At 46.7% G+C, this 19,102-nt stretch overlaps 1 protein-coding gene across 1 annotated transcript in view; it reads left to right on the top strand.

Annotated features, from left to right (window-relative positions):
* The first annotated feature begins 216 nt into the window (after positions 1–216).
* Positions 217–19,102, top strand: part of tprn (taperin) — a 49,840-nt gene continuing 30,954 nt past the window's right edge. Inside the window, exon 1 of the mRNA XM_034709250.1 lies at positions 217–2,606. Coding sequence (XP_034565141.1) covers positions 438–2,606 — 2,169 coding nt within the window. The 5' untranslated portion in view covers positions 217–437. The remainder of the gene's footprint in view (positions 2,607–19,102) is intronic.

Here is a 19,102-nt window from a genome sequence, read left to right as displayed (position 1 = left end):
AAATTCAGGAATATGTTTGAGTTAAAAAACAGAAGGAGGAGAAAGAAGCAAGGGTGGGGTGAACCTGAACGCAACAAGTTTGATTGACGGGTTTTCCTCGCCCGGTCAACAATAGAAAGGGGAGTGGCTTTCTTCAGTAGGGGGCGTGTCTGTAAGTGATGATAGCCAACCAGGTGGAGGACCATAGTACCGAATGGGCTCGTGCCGCGGCGGAGAGGCGGGGCCGCGTTCAGGGGCGGTGCGGAGAGAAGGAGCTCGACAGTGAGGCAGCAGCGGAGGGAGAGGAGAGAAAGAAGAGGCTGAGGATGTTTGTGAGCGGACGGTAACGTTGCTGCAGGTACAGTCTGATCCGGATACAGGTTTTAGAGCCGCACCGGACCCCGGCAAAACCGCCTCAGGGCCTTCCTCCCTCCTCTTCATCACAACAACCCTCCGCGATGTCTGGCGGAGGAGATGTACGCGTCCTTCGCCAAGAGGCCGGACAAGAGAGCCCGAGGATGCCGGCCTGGAAGCGAGAGATCCTGGAGAGAAGGAAAGCGAAGGGCGGGGGGTCGGGGGTGTCAGGGGGAGCCGGTTCCTGCGAGACCAGCCCCGGTGGAGCAGGCCCGCAGCGGGTTAACGGAGAGCTAACGGGGAATGTGAACGGGAGCGGCGGCAGCGGCGGTAGCGGCGGGAGCGGCAGCAGCAGCGGCGGCGGCAGCGGCAGGAACTACAGCATCTCCACAGCCAGTCAACACTTCAGCAACAACAAAGAGCCTCGTCCAGCGGCCCCGGAGAGGACGTGTTCGAGGGAGGATGAGGGTTCAGAGAGTCTAGTGCTCCAGGAGAGTCTGGGCCCGCTGGAGGAGAACCCATTCATCAAGCTGGAGAAGGAGCGGCGGAGGCGGCAGGACCGAGAACACGCCGCGCGTCCGGTGCAGCACATCCTGGAGCTGTACGGCAGCGTCCCCGGCATCCGGACCATCCGCGCAGACAACATCATCATCATTGAATCAGACCCGGATTACTTCCCGGAAGCTGCAGGGTTAAAACCAGGGTCACAATGGCAGCAGAACGGAGTCAGTGGGTACAGCTCCCTGAACGACCTCCTGGACCGCAGAGGGAGTGCTGTCACAGAGATAAGGGCCAAGGAAGTGGTCATTTATGACACCACGTTAAGCAAGAGCGAGGAGAACTTGAGCACCCTGGGCCGCCCTGACCATGAGGTCTCATCATATGAGACCGGTCAGGGCCAAGGCCGGGTGAGCCGGATGCTGCAGAAGTTTGACAGCAACTATGGTAAGCTGCAGAAGAAGTCCCACAGCACAGAGAACCTCCTGGACCTGGATTGTGGTTCCAGCAGTAGGACAAGACTCTGGGCCAAGCAACAACCAGATCTGGTGCCAAAGCCCAGGCAGGGCCAATCGGTCAGCGGCCTGGGCAGCAGCCAACCATCCTCACCCGTCTTCCAGGGTTCCTGGTCTTCCAAACCAAAGACACCGACAGCTGTCTCTGACCCCAGTAGCCCGAAGCGCTCTGCTGCACACGCCCAGTCTGTGTCTTCATTCAGACAGCGGTTCGAGGAGAGTGGAGGTCGTGGAATGGCTGTGACCACAAGAGATGAACCAGACAGGGGGCAAACAAAGCCCACCAGGGAGAGAGACTGGGAGGGCGCAGAGGTGCCACCCAAACCCAAGGTGCCATGCTCTCCGGAGACCCTTCTTACTCGTGCAGTGTCCCCTTCAAGCCCCGTCTCTAAGGTGTCACACTCCTCACCTGACTATGAGATCCGTCCCTCCCCAAGGCCAGACCTCTCTAGAATCCCTGATGGTGATGTTCAGGCACGGGCTCTTGCAAACCTGCGCCTGCAGTCCAAAAACTCCTTCCAAGTGATCCCTAAGCGGCGTCCCAGCCCAACGCCTTCAAGCCCTGTCAGGTTGTCCCCCTCCCACAGAGTAGCCACGTCAGGAGTGCCAAACTCCCACCCCCCCATGCCCAGTTTGACGCCCTCAAAGAGGAACGAGGAGAAACTGAAGGAGGAGAAGGACGTGGAGAGGCCAGGGAGGCCATCTAAGGCAGAATTATCTCCTTCTGCCACCACAAGTCCTGTGCCTCCTCCTATCTCAGAACCTTTGTCCCCACCTCCTGCTCTGACCTCAGTCCCCTCCTCTCCACCTGCCCCGACTTCACCTCCATCTTCACCTGCCTTCTCCCCTGTTCCTTCTGACTCTCCTGCCCCATCACCTGTTCCTTCTTCCCCCTCTCTCCAAGTTCTTGAACAGCCTCCCACAGATCAGCTTCCAGTCACAAACATCGATGACATCGAGGTGGATCCTCCGCAGCGAGTACCGGTCCCCAGCCCCATGGTGCACAGGAAAAAGGGTAACACCTTCACTGTGATACCTAAACGCAGGTCGGAGCCTGAGGCTCAGCCGGGCTCCCCTGAGCCCCAGCAGGAAGCCTCCAGTGAGGGTCCTCCAGGGTCCACACCCCCACAGGCACCCTACGCTCAGCTGGGCTCCCTGCTGAAGAAACGCTACCCTGCTGTGGAGGAGATCGAGGTGGTTGGTGGATACCTGTCCCTGGAGAAGTCCTGCCTCGTGAAGACCGGCTCCACAGGCAAAAAGGTGAGGACAGAAACTAACCTGATGGTCTGCTTTGTTTAAAGGTTTCACAGTCCTGCTGAAAGTGACAACACTTTTGATATTTATCTAATAATCTAAATAATTTGTCAAGCAAGTTGCTCCAAGACAACTGGCAAAACAAGTGATGAAACTTCATCTGCTTCTGGATAAGACTTTAAAAATCTTTATTGATATTTAAAAGACCAACATGCAATCACATGAATCAGAATGATAAAATTTGATTAATTAATACTAGAAATACTCATTTTTTGAAGCTGTTTTGCAGCCTTGAATGAAAATAAACATGTAGACTCATGAGAACAGACGGAGTATGTAAATTATTTTGTTCTTAAAATTCTTATGCATAACGTGTGCCAACTCTTCCTGAGGGGATCATTACCGTTCCCTCTGATCTAAATTTAGTAGTGAAGCGTCACACAGGAAAGGCTCTGTGACTGTTTCCTTCTTCACGTCTCTGCGTCTGCCTCGTTTCTGTTCTTTATCCAAACCGGTGCACTCCAGTCACCTGAGCTTTTCAGGTATTCAGGCTAGCGTTTCCACTCATGGCTAATCCCTGCAGTTATGTTCCTGATCTGTGTTGTGAGGGGAATGTGTCTGCTGCTCTAAACATCCCATCACTCCACCCTCTCTCAGACCTGACGGTTGGATTACAAGCATGTGTTTACTCAGCCCCTTGGACCTGATGCAGGGCTTTTGCCAGTGAATTGCCGTCCCACAAAGGCATGTTATTTGTCGCAGAGCGCATTATTGGGTTAGGTGGCCCTTCAAGCCTATTGACTGAACAATCTCATCAAGGCTGTATTCAGTGCTGAGGATTTGGCTGGGGGACTCGGAGCCAGCTCTGACCTGTCCTGGACTTTCAGGAACAGATTCTGGTTCCTAAATCTGAACTAAACGACAGCAGAGTTTGTTTTCAGGGCGTCGTAGTAATCTTACTATTATGATCAGATATCTGCTGCTCATTGGCCAAGGTCTCGCTGCAGAGTGCTTCTGTTTTATCTGCACAGGGGATTAAGTTAATATCAGAGAATGTTTCTAATTAATTTGCTGCTAGCTGCAGGCTGCTTTCAGACTCTGCACACTGTCACACATTATTTTCAGTGTGCTGGTGTTTACGTCTCTCTTGACAGTGAAAGATCTCCGCCTGTGGCTCGGATTTTTCCTTTAAAGCTCCTGCAAGTTTTTAGCTGGTTAGGAAACAGACTTTAATTGATAATGATGGCTCTGTGTGACCTACAAAAGCAAACCAGACCGTCAGCGAGTCTTCTGACTATTTCTACAAGCTGGTTTTTAACTGGATCTGGCAAAGTAATTTATCTTCTATATAGACAGAGAAGATTCAAGACAGCAGGATTTCTTTGCTCATACATGTGCAGGACAGGGGTGATCAAGATCCACACAAAATAAAAGTTCCTGCACAGACACTTAAAGTACAAAACTACATTTCTGGCTGCATAGTTGCTGCTCAGTGTAAAGCATGTGACCCCCCCATTAGGACTAGGGATGCACCGAAAATTCGGCCAATGCAACATTTTGGCAGAAAATGGCCCAAAAGTGCGTTTTCAGTTGTCTGGATAAGTCATAGCCCCAAATACACTAGGGGAGACCGGGGACAGTTGTAACATTTTTGACATTTCTGTTTATAACTTTGAGCTCTTTTAACCCAGTGTGTTCAAACTGCTGTACAAACTGCCTTCAAGTGTCTGCTCATAAATGGCCTAGAAAATGCCTGTGCACCACAAACAGAAAATGCATGGCTTAAATCTCAAATCCAAGGAATGAAATGTTACAACTGTCCCCAGTCTCCCTACTAATAATAGGCATATAATTTATTTCAGTTTTTGGTTTCGACCAAGAATTTTCATTTCGGTGCATCCCTAATAAGGACGTCTCCTTTCCTCTCCCCGTACTCTTCTTTTCATTAGGTTGCATAAAGCGACATCACAACACTTCCCTTTGGGATCTTCAAATCACCATCACCTCTGATGATGATGATGATGATGATGATGATGATGATGATGATGAGTGTCTTGGCAGCTCTTCAATGTAGGCCGTTGCTCAGCCTCTTAGACCTTGGCCTGCAGTCCCCTTTCCTTGACCTGGTCTGCTGTAATCTTCTGCTCTCTAAGTAAATTCATCCACCCTTAATAATCAGGGCAAGAAACAGAAATGCAGGCCACTCATGATTTTGTGGAGTGGAAACGGTGACCAACTGATCCCCAGACTGCTAGTTCATTCTCTAATAAGCGTCTTGAATCCCTCGTTTTTGACTGCGTGAACAGGAACCATCTTATGTGTAAGATGAGATTTTCACAATGCTCACGGTGGACATGGACGTGTTGGAAATGCACACCCTCATCCTGAAAGTATATTTAATGAAGTGTATTAACACCGAGTCGACACAGTGGTGAACAAAGACTCTGCTTTGAGTTGCTAGGTTTTTTCAGAGCCGATGTCGCTCGTTTCAGCTGTGTTTACATTCTGCTCCAAATGTCTTTAAGCCCCGCCCACCTCTCACCCTGCGACATGATTGGCTGTTCAATGCCGTCTTCTTCTTCTGTCTAATGTTGAGTGGCAACTAGCATTTAAGGCTCATTTTATCAAACATTTGTCATATTTATATCAAGATAATTATTGTTATTGAATTATCGCCAAGCCCTATTTGAGAGCACTCTTAGATTGCTCTGCCCCTCCTGCTCCTCACTGTAATACAAACACTGATGATCACAGGTAGCCACTGCTTGAGTTCACAGCACAACATTTGATGACAGGTAAAGAAGAATTAAAGCTCTGCATGCTTTGTGGTTATTTGTTGAGAAAATACTGAAACCAATGTTTGAAACCTGCAGGATGAGCCACACATGCTGTGTGGGTGGTGAGCTCCCGTTTTCCGGTCCATCTGGGGACCTAGGATTTGAATCACTGAAAGTTTTGGACAGAACTCTTTTGGTACGTGTCTGCACAGAACTGAAAGTGTGAATACATCTACCTTTACTCCTACTGACAGCTGTTTCCTTATTGAGCTGCTCCTTTGTTAGAGGTTGAGGTTGAACACTATTTTAAAGTCTTCAGCAGGTTTTATTTGTGCAGTAGGATGTGTGCATTTTTTCAATCATGGATGCGTTTCTTGGGTATAAATCTGAAATTCAGGAGCTTCATGTGACCCACATTTCTCATGGATGTCATGCAAAAAAATCCAAGGACAGGTGGCAATGAGCTGTTTATTGAAATATGAAGAATGTTGGACATCCACAGACTCATGTGTGAGTTGGTTGGTAGTCAGATTTAGATACACTTTTTGTTATACCGGTTAAAATGATCTTTATGTCCTGATGGCAATCAATACATAATGTGTTCCTAAAAAAGAGTGAAAAAAAGCTGCTATCTACAGCCGGAGTAAACCTGGGAAAACAACAACCAATCACCGCCTTTAGGGTCCAATTTATTAAACCAATCCAATCCTGTCCTGCTGTTCTGCCTGCCTCCTGCGTGTACATTTCCCCAGCCTGCACTCCGAGTCCCCGTCCCCTGTCTCTGCTTCCCCTGCCTCTATTTACTGCCCCTCTCGCTCGACCTGGGGCCTGTCCCCTCTGACCTGATGATGTGCTTTGCTCAGGACTGTAGTTCGGATCAGAGTCTGAAAAAGCTCTCACCACGGGGGCTCTGACAAGCAAAAGAATGAATGACATTTAGTAAGTCCTACAGAAATGTATATGTACTGTAGCCGACCAACAAAGCAACAATCAATGTTTGAATGAATGAAGAACTTCTCCTCTTGTCTCTCCTCTCTCCCGCTCGCACACTCTACACCTCTCCTGATGCCTTCACTGACTGTCAACACTGTAGGAATTAAGAACATCTACAGTGAACACGTTTAACAAACAGTAGAGCTGTTACAGTATTATATATGTGTTATAACTTTTCCCCTGATATCGTGTCACCGGTACAAATGGATCATGCTAGCATGACAGTTGTGAGTACTAACAGCAGCCATGTCTGTTTGTGTTTTTAACTTTCACTATGATAATGTTTTGGTGAGGACCGGTTTTGAATCAGTCACGATCATATGGTCCCGAATCAGTGGTGCTCGTGCATGTGAGCGGGGGCGCAGTTTGGAGGAGCTCAGAGGGGAGGGTTGGAGGGGTTAGACGGAGTCCTGAGGAAATGCTACATGCAAATTCATGCTAGTTTTCCGTGACTACCAACCCTAGCTTTCATAATGATAGATTATATGGCCATCAGAGTTGCGATGTGCACATGTCTGATATTACTAAAACATGCATTTGACTCTGCTGCTCAGTCCCCTATCAAACCCATGATGAAGACTCTGATTCCTGCTCTGCTTCTGTTAACAGAGGTTTGTCGATGTCTCGTGCAGCACTTTCTCCACATCTCCTTCTTCAGTGACATATTTTCTGTATCACGGCAAACTCTGGGATATAGACCACTATTTAAGCTCATATTCTGCAGGCTGGAGAGATGCTGGCCTGCAGTACATGACATCATAGTACCAGATATTTAGGCTGCTGGCTTTTGAGAGCAGGCCTGACCCATGAAAGCCGGCTGTGGTGAAAGCGCTCTTATTGTGTGCATGTTCATGTAGCCTGCCAGTGACTGAGGCCATGAGACGTGAACACATCCTGCCTTTTGTCCTCTTAAACCAAACACTTTCTCCTTTTGTTGTTCGTCTTCTCTTCTTGGTCATCATCAAGGCCCAGATTTCTTTCCTCTTTTATTTTCTGGGCAGGGCCGTGTAGGCAATTACAAAAGCATCGAGGCTTGGCCTGGCCTGTATAATTTGTGTGGAATTTTTTGTTCAGTGCCGCGTCTGTGAGAGAGCAGCCTCCGAGAATGGCCCGGGCCCAGCGTTCTGGTCTGGGATTGGGTTTTTTAGGAGCTCTTTTTCCGACAAACCCAAACCTTTTTTATGAGGAAGTCGGCTGGAAAAGAATGTTCCATATATACGTCAGGACTCGAGAACTTCACTGGAACAGATCATCAACTCTTCCTTTAGATTTTCCAAAAACAAATCACTCTTTCGACGCTTTCTCGCTGCATGTTCTGATTTTTAAACTTACAAGAGAGCTGCAAGCTGGATCTCATCCAGCACAATCTCCTGCACCCCTATCTCTCCACAAGCACCACTCTGCTTTGTGTTTTCCCCCCTCTGCCCACAGTGTACTGCTTTATTCTTGTGCGGTGATAGTTAATAAGGCCTGTCCCCTTGCTTCCAGCTTCCTGTGATCTCCTCCTCTCTATTGGGGAAGGAATTGTGGAAGAGCTATGTAGGTCAAGTGCAGCTTCTTGTACCGCATCACTCTTTCATTTGCATAAAATCGACTTGGGCTTTCTAGTGAAACACACAGGCCGGGATTGACACAGTTTTCACTCGCAGTTTGATTGGACTGAGCTGTCTTGATTTGACCCGAGCAGAATTGATGGACGGACTCATTTCCTCGTGGTAGACAACACCACTCTTTGTGGAGGAGAGACACAGCTGGCAGCATGACAGGGAGGGAGGCAGAGTGGTTTGATTTTGAGGTCTCTGCTCTCTGTGACCGTTTATTACAGGGACAGGGAGACGGACCCATGTGCTGTCAGAAAAACATTCAAGGAGGGACAGAGGTGGAGATTTTGGGCGCTACTTAGTATGGATTATCTTTAACTTCTGCGTGTTCACATGGTGGGAGTTACCCAGATGTGAATTCTTTAAACCGCAGCATAGATGTGACTGTAATTATAACCTGTGAAGCTCATTTTTAGGGTACGCAGATATTTTCTAACCTATTTTAGCCGACACTGATACTATTACTCTGCAAAGCCAGTCCAAGTTCATCATATCTGCAGAAGTTTACGTCTTCCACCACGCTGAGAGGCTGGTTATCAAGAACAAAGAATTCAGTGATCTTCTTGTTGCGCTCTTTTAACCTTTGGGTTGTTTTTGCTATATTGCTCATTGAAATGACAGAGGTAAAGGCTTTTGACAAGATTCTGCTGGCTCCCATGTTTTTTTGTGATGACTTCTCAGAAACTCCAGGGGCTTCAGGGTGTCGGTTCTTGGGATGTTAAGTTGGTAGAGTTGAAGGGGTGTTGGTTTAGCTTCTCTTCACATCACCTATAGAAGCTTAGTCTCATACTAAAGCTGCCGGTGTGTTTTGATATCTCCCGGGAATGACTTGGCTGACGCGTTGTACTGGTATATGTTTGTCCATACAATACCGTTTACTGTAGTTGTTGAAATCACAGGTCTTAGGCGTAACTTTGGCTTGCAGCACAAAACATTCCATTTATTGCATCACCGTACGCACAGTTAGACAGCGTCCACAAGTTTCTCATTTCGTTGCACGAACAAACATTTTAGACGCGGTCCTCCATGCCGCCTGTCGACGCAGCGTCACAGCATCCAACGTGACGACGTGACAACGTAACAGCGTGACAAGGCAACAACGTAACAACGTGACAACACGACAACGGTCAAAAACCAACTGCCCTTCCGGGTCAAGACACACATCTGATACCTAGGCGGTGCAGTACCTTTATACCTGTGCCCTCAATCAGCAAAATGATGACACCCAGTGGCACAATAAACAATGTGTTTCAAAGCTTGACCCAAAACATGAATATGGCTCTTACACTCCGGCCCCTAATTGTTAGTGACAGGTGGAGCTAACAATTCACACAAACAAACAAAGAGCCATAAACACAAACAACGTTATTAGTGCATCAGTATTAAACCTCTTCAACTGCATTCAATAAACAAAGTTTAGTGACAGGTCTGTCCAACATATTAGACTTTGTTTTCAGGCGAACAGACCGAACAACACCATGTTTGTCAGGGAATGTTTCGATCACTCGGCCGAGCAGCCAGGAGCCACGGGGGGCAGTTGAATCCATGACAATGACAATGTCTCCAGACACAAGACTCCTCCTTTCTCTGTTCCACTTCTGCCTTTCTTGAAGCAGAGGGAGGTACTCCTGAACCCAACGCTTCCAGAACAGATCCGAGATGTATTGAACTTGTCTCCACCTTCTTCTTGCATACAGGTCCTGTTTCACAAACAGCCCGGGTGGTAATGCAGGTTTGCCTTTCAGAAGGAGAATATGATTCGGCGTAAGAGGTTCAAGATCGTTAGGATCCTCAGACAGCTGGGTGATGGGGCGGTCATTCAATATGGCCTCAACTTCACAGAGAATTGTGTGAAGGCTGTCATCATCCAATTGCTGCTGGTGTAACACAGATTTGAGAACACGCCTTACTGTTCGAATCATTCGCTCCCAAACTCCTCCGAAATGAGATGCTCCTGGAGGATTGAACTTCCAGTCCACTCCAGCTGGACTGAGCACTCTCCGGATCTGGTCGTGTTTAAGTGCAGTGAGAGCCTCCTTCAGTTCTCTATTTGCTCCAACGAAATTGGTGCCATTGTCGGACAGCATCTGAGAAACCTGGCCTCTTCTACTCATGAAACGCCGTAACGCGTTTATACACGCATCCGTATCCAGTGAGTTAGCAACCTCAAGGTGAACAGCTCTGCTTGCTAAACAGGTGAAGATCACTCCATAGCGTTTACACAGGCTTCTTCCTCGCTTGACCTCGATTGGTCCGAAATAATCAACACCAACACTTGTAAAAGGAGGGAGATCAGGCAAAATCCTTTCCAATGGAAGGTCTGCCATCTTTTGCTCGCCTGCTTTCGCTGCATGAAGTCTGCACATCCGACAGTCGTTTATGACTTTCCTTACTGCTGAAGGAGCCTTTGTAATCCAATACTTTCTCCTTAGCTTGGATAGAGTGTGGTTTCTACCACTATGCCCCAGTTGCTGGTGGATATGCCTCAGAATAAGTGTGGAGATGCGCTGGTCTTTTGTGAGGATAAGCGGATGCTTGACTTCTTCGGGCAAGGCTGCCCTACTAAGTCTTCCTCCAACTCTGAGCAGGCCGTCCTCCAGGCACGGATTCAGTTTGTAAATAGGACTTTCCTTCCTGACTGTCGACTTCCCAGATGAGAGCGCATCAATTTCCGCCTTAAACTGCTGCTGCTGAGCAAAGCGTACAATTGCAATTTCTGCCTCACATAGATCCTCAGCTGAGACACTCTGACATCCAAATGATCTTTTTACCCTCCTCATCTCCAACTGTACATGAGTGGGTTCATTTTTTGCATCAGAAGCTTGCAGCTCCTTTCTTCTTTGACATAACTTCAAGAGAACTCCTTTGATTTTGAGGAACCAAGCAACAGCAACCTTGAGCCTCCTCCACTCTGAGAAGTATGCAATTAGTTGATCCGTCGCATTAGACAAATCTTCTGAAATAACAGCATTCACAATGAACTCATTTTTGACTTCCAGATCATCCAATGGAATGCTGATCTCCACGATATTTTCTGGCCAATACTTTTCTGGCTTCCAAAGAAAGCTGGGTCCTTCAATCCACCTGCTACCGGTCAGCAGGTCATTGACTTTACTGCCTCTAGACGCATCGTCTGCAGGATTATCCTTGGTATTTACATACCTCCATTGGGACACCTCTGTAGCATTTCTGATGGTTGTCACCCTGTTAGCCACGAAAGTATGAAAGCGTCTGTCTTCATTCATTATGTACTTCAGCACTGAAGTGCTATCTGTCCAGAAAAATGAATCTTCCAACTGCAGCTGCAGCTCCGCTCTCAACATTCTCTCCACACTAACAGCAAGAACTGCGGCAGTAAGCTCCAAACGTGGAATGGTGACGGGCTTTAGTGGTGTAACTCTTGATTTGCCAAGCAGAAATGCAACATGAACATTGTCGTTGTTCTCCAACCGTATGTAGCTCACGGTGCCGTACCCTCCTTCACTTGCATCCGAAAAGTGATGCAGCTGGGCTTTTGTGGGTTGTTCAAACTCCTTTGGCTTAATGCACCTGCTGATGGTAAACTCTGGCAACCTGTTGAGCTCCTCCAACCACTTTCTCCACTGCTGCAGAGTGTCACAAGGCAAGCTTTCATCCCATCCAGAGTTTCTCCTGCAAAGCTCCTGCAGCAAGACTTTGCCAGGTAAAGTGACTGGTGCAATAAACCCCAAAGGGTCATACACCGAACTGAGCATAGACAGCATGCCACGTCTTGTGTAAGGACTTTGTTTCACCAGCATCTTAAACTGAAAAACATCACTCTCTATGCACCACTGGAGACCTAGGGCTCTCTCCAAGGGAAGATTGTCCCTATCCAAATCCAATTCCTTTAAGTCCTTAGCTCTGTGTTCTTCTGGGACTGTCCTCAGCACCCTTCGGCTGTTACTGACCCACTTGGTCAGACAGAATCCTCCTTTTTGACACAGAGCTGTAAGATTTTTAATCAGCTGAATGGCCTCATCTTCTGATGATGTGCTCTTCAAACAGTCGTCGACGTAGAAGTTTTGGTTTACTGTTCGAACCACGTCAGCAGGGAAGAATGCCTGCCCATCCTCTGCTGTCTTCCTGAGTGCATAGGAAGCACAGCTAGGGGATGACACTGCCCCAAACAGGTGGACAGTCATCCGATACTCTGCAATTTCTTGACTCAAGTCGCCCTCCGGCCACCACAAGAACCGTAGAAAGTCTTTGTCGGTTTCTACAACGTTGACCTGATAGAACATCTGCTGTATGTCCGCCATTAAAGCTACAGGCTCTTGTCTAAATCTTGTCAGCACTCCGATTAGACTGCTTGTCAGGTTAGGTCCCTGGAAGAGTTCGTTGTTTAAAGATCTTCCTTTAAACGTTGCCCCGCAGTCAAACACAACCCGCAAATTATTCTTCCTGGGATGGTAAACGCCGTGATGCGAGATATACCAAACTTTTCCATCTTCACCGTCCAACTGATGCTGAGGGATTTTTTCTGCATATCCTTTTCCAATTACACCATTGAGGAAGCTTGCATACTCCTGATGAAACCGTTCATCCTTTTCAAATCTTTTCTTGAGTCCAAGAATCCTTTGCTTGGCCACTGATACATTATTTGGGAGCATGGGCTTCTCTTTCCTAAAAGGCATTTTCAGGCTGTAATGCCCATCCACCTGCTTTGCTGAATGACTGACAATTTCCAAAAACTTCATGTCTTCTCTTGACATTTGTTCCTCCTCCACATTCTTGTCACTGAAGTCGTGGTTATACTGGGCAGCCAACATTTCTTCCAGTTTACACACAGCGATCCTGTTAACCATTGCAGAGGGAAATTCTGCCTCCATGGTGCCACCATTTCCATTCAGCGGACCATTTACAGACCATCCCAGGACTGTCCTGATAGCATATGGGCCATTCCCGCAGCTGTTGACGACCTCCCATGGTTCCAATAACTTGGGAGCATTGGTGCCAATCAACAAGTCGACAGTTTTCTTGACGCTTGGGATGTGTACCTTTTCCAAGTGTGGCCATTTATCCAGATCTTCCTGTGTCACTACGTCTTCAGAATTCACAGGCATTTTCTCCTGTGTGAGAACATCTGGAAGCACATAAAAATCATCGCTTTCAAGACCCGCAACCTCCAAACCAGTCAAGGTGTAGGCAGTCTTCACTCTTTCTTGCCCCATTGTACGTAGCAGAAAGCTGGTTCTTTTACCTGCAGCATTCAACTTCTTCATGAGATTTTCTGAACAGAATGTACCAGAGCTACCAGGATCCAAGAAGGCGTACGTTGTAATGAGGTGATTTCCCTTTGAAGTCTTCACCTTTACAGGAAGAATAGATAGGGCATATTGGTCCTTACCGGCCCCTGTATGTCCACATGTTGTCACAACAGTAGGCTGTGCATTGAACGCTTCTCTTTGCTGCTCTGGAGCTGCTTGCCTTTCTATATGAAGCAAGGTTGGGTGAGTTTGACCACAGGTTTTGCATTTTAACCGTTTTTCACAGTCACGGCTCATGTGACCCACAGACAAACATGCAAAACAAACTCCCTTTTCCCTCAAAAAGTGGATCTTGTCTTTGTGCTTCTTTCCATTCAGCTCTTTACACTCGTCCAATGAGTGCCCACGAGCACAGCAGAGGCATCCAACTTTCTCCATCTTACTTTGAGGTTCAATTCTTTCAGGTAGGTTTGTAGAAGTTACTGTGGTAGCGACAATTCTTTCTTTTACTCTTTCCCTGGGCTGAGTTTTAAAGCTGGTGAGAGTCTTTGTCCCCGAAGCACCAAATCCAGGGTCCTGTATGTTTCCAAACAGCGGGTCTGAAATAATTCTGACATGGCGTTCAATAAATGCCACTAAGTCCTTTATGTGAGCTCTGTCATTTGTTCTTCCCATTATGTCATGAGCTTTGACTCTCCATTGATCTCTCATTTTAAATGGCAATTTGCTAACAATAGCTCTCATGTTGACCGGCATGTCAAGCTCTTGCAAGTACTGCAGGTCCTCCATTGCATTGCAGCAGCCACGCAGAAATAAGGCATAGGCTTGGAGCGCACTCACCTCTTCAGATTTGATTGGTTGCCAGGCCAAAGCACTCTCCATATAAGCAGATGCTATTTTGTAGTGGTTGCCAAAATGTTCCTGTAACAGACCTTTTGCCACTGTATAGCCACTTTCCGGTTCCATATATAAACAGCTACGCACCAACTCTCGTGGCTGTCCTCTGGTGAACTGCTCCAAATAATAAAGACAATCCGCTTTACTTGCCTTTACTTCCACTCCTTGCTCAAAGGCTTTCACAAATGTTCTGTACTTAAGAGGGTCCCCTTCAAACGTGGGAATATCTCGTGGCGGCAGAGATAGGGAAAGCTGCTGATGCACCAGAGTTGCTGTTATGTCATTTTGTCTGTGCATGATGTTAAGTATGTCACCAGTAGGATTGTTTTGACTCATTGTCAGTTGTCCTGGTCCATCATTTGATTGAGCATCCATCGGCTGGCATTGCACATGTAGTGATGTTGCTGGTATATTACTTCCCTGTTGCTGTTCATTTGGTGGCCACTGGGGGCTTGTAACAGTTTGCAACAATTGTACATTTTGTTTTTGCCACTCATCCATGGATTTTAATTTGTCAGATGACACTGATCCTGTCCATTGTTTTTGTTGAGAAACTTTCGATGCCGGCTTGTACTCTTTTGCCATTGGGTTTAAGGCAGTGACTGATTCCGTCTTCTCCTTTTCCCTTTCAAAATAAGAGTCCATGCCGTTTGAGGCTCCTGAATAACTTTGAACATCACATGACTGTAATATTGCCAACTTAGCATTGAATGCAGCTAAGTCCACTTTCAGGTCCAGTTCCTCTTTTTTCCTCCTCAGCTGCTCCTGCTGTTGCTCCAAAGCGTGTATTTCTTTTAAAGCTGCTTGTCGCGCAAGTAGGGCCGCTCTATCCGCCTCAGCTTTTATGCGTGCAGAGGACGTAGTGCTTGAGTTGCCACTGCGATGGCTCCTTTGACTTGAGCGTTTGCTGCCCACATTTGACACGCTGTCCTCAGGACGAACGTCATCCTCCACATGACCAACGTTTCCATGTGCAGTGGAACCATGATGACCCAAAAACCACTTTTTTCGCGTTGACAATACACTCATCATTTGATATCATGCTTGCTTTAAACCACGTTTCATGTTTTTCCTTTTCGACACAAGGCAATAGGGGCAACAAAGAATCATTAATGAATTTCGCTTCGTTACACACCTTTATCAATTCATCAAGAGCATTCTGTACCTCTGTTTTATCATCATTCAACATTAGACATTGCATTGTTTTCCTAATGACCCTTGCTCTATTGAGCTTGGATTTTCTTTCATTTTGTAAGCGCTCTAATTTACCAGCGAGTGCTTTAGCTGTGAGTTTAATCACCCGCTTTTCAGGTAACCTCTCAGCACCGCCAGATATACTGCTGGCTCTTTGAGCAGCTGACCGAACGTGAACCCTTTCGGTCCCGTTAGCCACGTCCGACGCCGCGTTCTCATCCATAGTAAACACACAGTCACAAAATCAGTTCAATAGTTCGCCACGCAAAAGTCAAGTTGGCGCAGAGTCTTATGTCAGTCCGCTTTGACAACCAATGCATTGGATTTCGACAGAGTCATGTGTGTACACATTTTTAAATGGCCATAAACAGTGTAGCGCTACACATACCTCTCCAAACGCTGCGTTGGGCGCCTTGCGGTGATTTGGGTACGATGCTCCGCATGAGTAGCCGTAGAAACAGCACCGTAGCTTCTGCCTCAGGTCCAAAGATCACTGCAGCCGAAATCCTAGCAGCTCCCCGCTCCGGGTCCGACGATGACCGCAGCCCTCCGGGTCCGACGATTACCGCAGCCCTCCGGGTCCGACGATGACCGCAGCCCTCCGGATCCGACGATGACCGCAGCCCTCCGGATCCGACGATGACCGCTAACAGCTCCACGTTCCTCGTGCCTCCTCCAGTGACGTGCCAAACGCGCCGGAGGGTTTACAAACAAAGTTCCAAATAGCACGGGTTTTTGACAATATAGAAGCTTAGTCTCATACTAAAGCTGCCGGTGTGTTTTGATATCTCCCGGGAATGACTTGGCTGACGCGTTGTACTGGTATATGTTTGTCCATACAATACCGTTTACTGTAGTTGTTGAAATCACAGGTCTTAGGCGTAACTTTGGCTTGCAGCACAAAACATTCCATTTATTGCATCACCGTACGCACAGTTAGACAGCGTCCACAAGTTTCTCATTTCGTTGCACGAACAAACATTTTAGACGCGGTCCTCCATGCCGCCTGTCGACGCAGCGTCACAGCATCCAACGTGACGACGTGACAACGTAACAGCGTGACAAGGCAACAACGTAACAACGTGACAACACGACAACGGTCAAAAACCAACTGCCCTTCCGGGTCAAGACACACATCTGATACCTAGGCGGTGCAGTACCTTTATACCTGTGCCCTCAATCAGCAAAATGATGACACCCAGTGGCACAATAAACAATGTGTTTCAAAGCTTGACCCAAAACATGAATATGGCTCTTACATCACCTTTGCTTTACATGCATTGCAAATAGCTTTTTCAAAATACTTCTGACATGATGAAGCTTGTTGTTGGGGCACTTGACCTTTCATTGCTTGCGCACAGGTATTATGTCACCTTGCGGGCAGAAATGTTCATATATGATACTGATAATGAACACTGATTCCAATATTATGCTGATAATATCATGCATCCCTACTCAAGTTGGTTCCAGGAATCTATAAATCTGCAATATTCACATTAACCTGGATGGGGCATGCTTGAACCCATTTATCAAACGCTGCTTTTACACAAAAATATTGAGCAGGGCTTGGAGGACACCAACTTTGTTCTGTTTTTGTAAAAGTTAAAGGAAAATAATCTGGTCCAGTACTTTGGTCTTTCCCAATGGTTTAAGGATTTATTCACCTCCATGATTTCATGTTTAATATCCAGGGCCTAAAACCTAGATGGTAGTATAAGTACTCCCCAAGCAACGATACTATAGACCAGAAGAGCAGTCTAGGAAACAGAGTGGCTGATTGTGTTGGTGAGGAAATATCGCTCTGTCCTAGAAGCTAACATTAGCTAGCATGCTGCACTTGACAGCCTTTCAAACTGATGGGTAATATCACTTCAAGTTCTGGATAAAGTTTGAGGTTTATCATGTCGTCCCAACTGATTTCGTCCAGACTTGTTTTGTCTTCTGCTTCTGCTTCACCTCACTGCACTGTGTTTGATTTTTGCACATCAGTCTATGTTTTGTCTACAATCTAACCATAAGATCATAAAAGATCATGTGTGATGCTGCATGGCTCCATCTGGCATACATAATAATCTTAATATCATCCCGATGTGAGCGTATTGTGATGGTTATTTTCACATCTTGTTCTGTTTGCATGTTTCAGATGAGAGGCGAACATATCTGTGAAGTGTCTCTTTCTGTGCATGATGCAACACTACTTAAAAACCAGATCGGATATTGAACCTCCTGAGGTCTGAGCCTGGGTTTAAGCACACATCAAACAAACTGCTTCTGTTCATTTAGCTTCTGTGGAAGCTGTTTATCAAACTCTGGGGCAGACTCTGATGAACCAGCCGGACAGGGATAGCCTGAAAGAGTTGATCTCACCACAGCCAGAGAAATACTCTGAACTATTTCATGAAGGCCATCACATCTATCAAATGGAACCAGCTAATAGGGCTGTGGGAGAAAGTCGAACTGCTGTCTGGAACAGTCACTCTGAACACTGTTGCAAGATCATTTTGCAATCCTGGAAACAGCTTCTGTATGTGCATTAGCAACAGAGGGTTGACACATTGCCTGATAAATGAGACAGTGAGTCCAGATGCAATCAGACGTGATAATGCTCGTAATAACTCATGAGTGTAAGAGCTCCTTCTGACACCAGAGAAGATTAAAACATAACTAAGCTACAAGAAGGGCGTTAGAAAGAATGATCTGAATGAAGTTCTGACAACTCGGCAATCATTTTAGGTAACTTAAAGTTCCTGTTAGGGTTACGATGAGTCTGGTGAATGAGAAACTAACTGTGACAAAAAAGGAAACATTTTTTTAATGTTCAAGTGCAACAATAATAGCGTAATCTGTAAAAACATGGACGTAGTCTTTCTGTGACGTCACTCATTTTGCTGCAGCCAGCCTCAAGAGGACGCTCGATGAACTGCAGTTTTTAACACTTCTACATCGGCTTCATATTTTAAGACGTTTGCCGTTTTAATGATACTGACTGGAGTACAATCAAGCGGAAAACCTCCAACCGCAAGAATTGAAGCCAATGCGGAAGTGTTAAGTGAACTGTTTTGTTGCCGCCGCCATCTTTAGGATAGTAGCGCCATGAGACGGCTGCTAGTCCCAGTTCTGTCCTTAATATGGCGCCAGGAATGCCGTGTGATGGCACTTGAAGCCAAGCGGCAACCTCCGGCCGCGAGAATTGAAGCCAATGCGGAAGAGTTAAAAACTGCAGTTCATCGAGGATCCACTTGAGGCTGGCTCCGGGAGTACTGGAAACCACATACACTCAGAAAGAAGATCTTTACAGCAGAAAGAAACATGTTTACAGGCTGGTTATAAAACGAGTGTAGTCTGGATAGATCATTTCTCGATCAGCACACACTGTACGGGGGTGAATCTTTTCATAACGCTGTAATTTCGAAGATATTGAGATCACAAGTTTTCCATTACGAGAGGCACAGCTGACTTGATTGACAGACGGGAACACTGTAGCTGTTGGCGAGGAGGCTCAAAACCCGCCTTTTTACGTCACAATCGCTCAACAGCAGTTGAGTTCAACATTTCCAATATGGCGACGATTGGCCACAAAACAGCGCTTCAGGAACAGATGGGTGACGTCACAGATACTACGTCCATCATTAATACAGTCTATGAGTAGAATGAATACATTGGTAATATGTAATAATGATGTGCATTTATGCAAAAACAAAAGTTACCACCAAGACGCTGACTCGGCTCAGTTGTTAAATCCTGCATCCAATGTACAGAAGCTACAGTCCTTAAAGTGTCCGGCCTGGGTTTGAGTTCCACCTGTGGCTCTT

Source organism: Notolabrus celidotus, chromosome 19 (assembly GCF_009762535.1).
Source record: "Notolabrus celidotus isolate fNotCel1 chromosome 19, fNotCel1.pri, whole genome shotgun sequence".
NCBI lineage: Eukaryota > Metazoa > Chordata > Actinopteri > Labriformes > Labridae > Notolabrus > Notolabrus celidotus.
Note: the sequence above shows the minus strand (reverse complement) of the source record. Positions and strands in the feature narration are given on the sequence as shown.